This window comes from Corapipo altera, unplaced genomic scaffold, assembly GCF_003945725.1.
Source record: "Corapipo altera isolate COAL_440 unplaced genomic scaffold, ASM394572v1 165, whole genome shotgun sequence".
In the NCBI taxonomy this organism is placed as follows: domain Eukaryota; kingdom Metazoa; phylum Chordata; class Aves; order Passeriformes; family Pipridae; genus Corapipo; species Corapipo altera.
In genome coordinates, this window is record NW_020884954.1 from 1,299,313 (window position 1) to 1,304,106 (window position 4,794).

General features: G+C 44.5%; 1 protein-coding gene across 1 annotated transcript in view; it reads right to left on the reverse strand.

Moving 5' to 3' along the window:
- Positions 1 to 201: 201 nt before the first annotated feature.
- Positions 202 to 4,794, reverse strand: part of HTR1F (5-hydroxytryptamine receptor 1F) — a 109,103-nt gene continuing 104,510 nt past the window's right edge. Inside the window, exon 3 of the mRNA XM_027663643.1 lies at positions 202 to 4,290. Coding sequence (XP_027519444.1) covers positions 3,152 to 4,252 — 1,101 coding nt within the window. The 5' untranslated portion in view covers positions 4,253 to 4,290 and the 3' untranslated portion in view covers positions 202 to 3,151. The remainder of the gene's footprint in view (positions 4,291 to 4,794) is intronic.

A 4,794-nucleotide genomic window follows, 5' to 3' on the forward strand; every position in this document is an offset into this window, starting at 1 on the left:
TGCACTTTAAAAGAGGAACTCGTGTGGTTTTTTTCTGACCACATCATGTGCATAGGTAAATGCTAGAGATGAAATGATACTGTGTGGTGGTGTGTGAGAAAGTGTTTGGCACAGTGGATTCTGTCAGGGAGCGAGTGATGAGTCGCAGTCAGACACCAAGAAATGATGGTCCACAAGCTGCAAGTGCTTTTAATAGATTGGATTTCTTGTAGTTGCCTCTTCCACCACTGGGTGTTGAAGGGTGAGCAGATACAGCTCAGTGAAAACCATACAAAAGAAACCACCCTGCATCTTGAGAAATGTTCAGCATCTTAATTAGGTTCAGAATATAATACTGTTAACAGTGCATAAATGACAGCTATTTTCTGTTTATCTACATATGGTTCCATTCTTTGAGTTTTATCCATTATTATTTAAATGAGTATTTTAAGTATCTTTTCTCCTAAAAAGCAGCCCCGTATTTTTTCTTCCAATTTGATTTCACAAGATATTGTCAAACATCTTATGTGTGAGAGGATAAACAATATAGTCCATATTCCAGCAGTCACAAAGGGAGAAGCAGGGGAGAGGAATAGATGCCTCCCGATAAAAAATATTATGAGTCAGTACTCAGGAAACATGGGAAACAGATCTTCAATATTAAATGTTTCAGTGGGGTTTTCTTTGCTGCCTCCTGCTAATCTGCTAATCCTTTTAGAAAGCTAGATTTCATGGCTCTTTCTGGAGACAGCAGAGCACAGCTGATGTTCAAAGCAATTCTTTTTCTTTCAGCATAATGCAGCCATTGCTGAGGTCACAGGGGCTGTGCTCTGGCTGCAATGACAGTGAAGTGCACTAAGCTTGCACTGAGCAGGAGCCAATTCCATTCTGTAGCATCCTAGTATCCTCAAAATTTAGCTGTGCCACTGCTGTGCTAGAGCTACATAATATGACAAATAAGCTTTCCATTAGATTCCTGGCCGTGTTAAAACCAATGCTAAAGCAGATGCACCGTTTCTAGTAGTTCTGAATAGCATTTCATTTGGACCCTGATGTGAAAGCAGAATACGGTAAATTGCAAGTGACAGAAACAAATTAGTTCAATATCTCAAGTTTCAAACCTCGTCATCTTGCAAGAAACTCTTCTGACAGTTGTTGTGTCAGCTGGTAGCCAGTGAGCAAAATACAAAAATTATTGAACTCCAGAGTTTGTAATACAAGGGAGGGAGAGGGGGAGAGAGAAACAACAGTGATTTTTTTTTTTTAATTTTTTTTTTTTTTGGTGTCTGGGTTTTCTTGTTTAATGCAAACCACTGAAAGTCTCCTGGAAGAACAACTGCAAAGACCGGTGACACCTTTCCCAAACTAAGGGTGAGCACAGTAGTCTCAAGTCTCAGTTTCTTTGTGATGTTCCTAAGCTGCTGGCCCAAGTGCCAAACTGTAGTAGGACATTGCTGCTGCTGCTGACAGCCAGGTTTGCAGTTCATGTAAGGAGCCTCAAGTCCCTGTTCCTGTGAGGCAGCACTGAATGTCTGGCAATGAATTCGAAACCAAGCTCTCAGTGACAGAGCCTGAATCTGCTTGTCCTGAAAAGTGCAAAACCTGTCCCTGGGTTCTGGTGTGGCTCTTAGTGACTCAACTGCACGCAGGGGCAAATGCCCCCTGCTCTGTTAGTACCCTTAGCTGTCAGCAAACCTGCACTGTGGCTTGGCATCTAGAGCATGCCAAGCAGAATTGGCCAAGGTGCCATCTTTGAGGCCTTAGAAAGGATGTTATTCATTGATGTTGCCTTTGACTGGATAAACGTTCCAGGGCTGTGCCTACAAGGCCCTTTTAGCTATTCTGGGACTGGGGATATGGACTAGATGCTCTGGGGGAAAGAGGGGTTTAGAGCTGCCTGCCAGAGTGTGTCCCACAGGATCCTCTGCCCAGGTATGCCCTGCATACTGAGGCCACTCCATCTGCCCTGGCTGCAGAAGTTGCTGCACAGCCTTTTCCAGAGAGCCCTGGTGCTTTCTCATGTGCTTAGGAAGAGGGTGCACAACCCTGGTGCTTGAGGCAGTCAAGAAAAGACTTGGGGCACACTCAGCTTCTGAGGATGGAAGGCTGAACTTGCTGAGCCAGAGCTGTCAGCCCCAGTTCTCCATTAGGTTGCCCTCAAGCAAACCTCACTAAGCCACCCTCCAGCAGCAGCAGCAGAGCTCTGAGTGCCCTGGAACAAACGGTGTGTTTGGGTTTGGTGCTGCAAGTCACAGGTTCTGCGCTTGGCCGGGTGTGTGAGGTAGGGATGAGGACCCGAAGAAAGAAGTGTCTCGTGCTTCTCCCCCTTCTAATGTCTCCATAAGGAGGACCAGCTGCTCTTTATGAGCTTTTTTTCTCCCCAGTCCCCATGGAAGTGGTGTCTCAGAGCACTGGGCACGATGTGTACCCAGCTCACTGGAGGTGCCCCAGGTATTTGGCTGTTTCCCTTGGGGCTCTGCCCGTGTCTGCTGGGGGTGTGCAGTGGCAGAGGGCTCACAACACTGTCTTGCTGTGAACCTGGTAACCCATGAAAACACATTGCCTGCTGCTGGGTTGCTGTGGGGGCATAACACGGGGAAGACCTTGATCTATGGGAGAAGGCAGGGCTGCAGCTGCACTCAGCTAATCAAGAGAGGATGATGCTAGATATATTTGAAGCTACTACCCTTTGCTGGGAATGGCTTGGCTCTGTGCTGCAGGCCTGTGACATACTGATAAAATCATGTTGTGATTCCATGGTGTATTTTGTATCCTATATTAGTAGGGTTTAAAAGCTATGTGTTATTTTTACCTAAAATTTCATTGATGCTTGAGGGTTACTTTTTAAAAAAATTTGTCTACTTCAAGTATGTGTTTCCTTCATATTTAAGGTAATACCTTATGCTTCAAGTTAGGCAGCTGTGCAAATCCCAACTGGATCAGAGCCACAATATGCTACCTCTCTTTCTAGAGCAAAACTGATCCCAGGTGATCCATCTCTTTTTAAAACTTGGGCAATTTATGCTCCCAATACTACTTATACAAAAAAAGTCATAATGTAAATGCAGAGTCTTGGTGCTTTTCCTTAAATACAATAACCATCATCTCAGTTATACAAATTTATACAGGTTAAAAAACAATGAGTATGTTCTCCTTATACGAACAAAAGCTCTTAAAAGTATTGCCTACACCGCACAAGCTTCTGGAAGGCTTTCTTGAAATCTTCATTAAAGATTGTGTAGATTAAAGGGTTAATAAGGGAATTTATATATCCCAGCCAGGCTAGGAAATTAGACATGTCCTCTGAGATGTGACATCTTTCACAGGTATTAACAACTACTTCCTTTACAAAAAAAGGGAGCCAGCAGATCACAAACGCCCCCAGGATCAGACCCAGTGTAGTTGCTGCCTTTCGCTCCCTTGTGCTGGAGATTCTCTGTTTTTTCCAGGACTTCTCGTGCTTAGATTCAGACCTGGGGCTTCGCAGGGTGATGTTGATTTTATCAGAGTTCACCAGGGGATCTGATGTCTTCTCTGCCGTGCTGGGCATTGAAGCTGATTTGGTGCTTCTTTCACCCGCGTCCAAGAGGACCTGTCCGTTCACCCCCTCCTCCCTCACGATCCGGCTGACGCTCCTCCTGTGAAATGTCTTTGCTGCCTTGTATATCTTGTAATAGAGGATCAGAATCAAGGCCAGAGGGATATAGAAGGCGCCGAACGTGGAGTAAATGGTGGAGACGATGTGGTCATGCTTGATGATGCACTCGTCGTCCCTGCTGGCCGTCTGGTGCCGCCAAAACAAGGGCGGCATGGAGATGAAAATGGATATGATCCACACCACTGCTATCATGATGGCAGCGTGCTTAGGTGTCCTTTTCCGTGCGTATTCCACAGCATCCGTGATCGCTCTGTACCGGTCCAGAGCAATGGCAGAGAGATGCAGGATGGAACACGTGCAGCACGTGATGTCCACGCTCAGCCAAATGTCACACACCACCTGCCCCATGATCCAGGTCTCCTTTACAATGTAGACAATGCTGAAGGGCATCACCAGGACTGCCACAAGGAAATCAGTCACTGCAAGAGAGCAGATCAGATAGTTGGCCGGGTGGTGGAGCTTCCTTGTCACAATTATTGCAGTCATCACGAGAGAATTGATGGCCGTTGTCATCAGAGCAAGCACAGACAGGGTAATGGAAATGAGAATCTTGGATGTCACCCATTTGAATGGTTCTGATGTACTGTTTTGATCAGTTGAGTTTATTAAATCCATGTTCCCTTTTAAAGGTGATCTTTACCCGTAGCTGTTACCTGTTGGAAAAGCAAAAACATTCAGAAAGTTCATCCTTAATCTGCAAGATCTCTTGAATTTTTTCATCTTAAAAGACTGTTGGCCCCCAACCTTACAAGAACTTCAGACTTATCATTAGAAATTATTCTGTCTCCAAACAGATTTTCATGGCTAGCATTATGTGGGATGCTCTGCTTTAGGGCTTGTACTATTCACTCCACTAAGCAATGTAACAACTGTCAAAAACAATCCAGCAGGCATAATGCTTATTTTCTCTATGTAAACTTCTTTTTCCTCCCATCAGTACGTGAGTCATTCCTTATGTATAGATAAGCAGGGGCTTTCTAAACTGGGTCATAGTTTTCAACAGAAAACAGAAATGTGAAACGTTGCAGTAAGAATAGAAGAAAAAATATTTGAGGGTCGAAAGTGTCATTTTAGAGCTTCCTCTTCCTCAGCTCTAAAATGAAACAGCTAAACATATTCTAAAGCTTCAAAATGTTAGCTCATTGTCTAACTGAAAT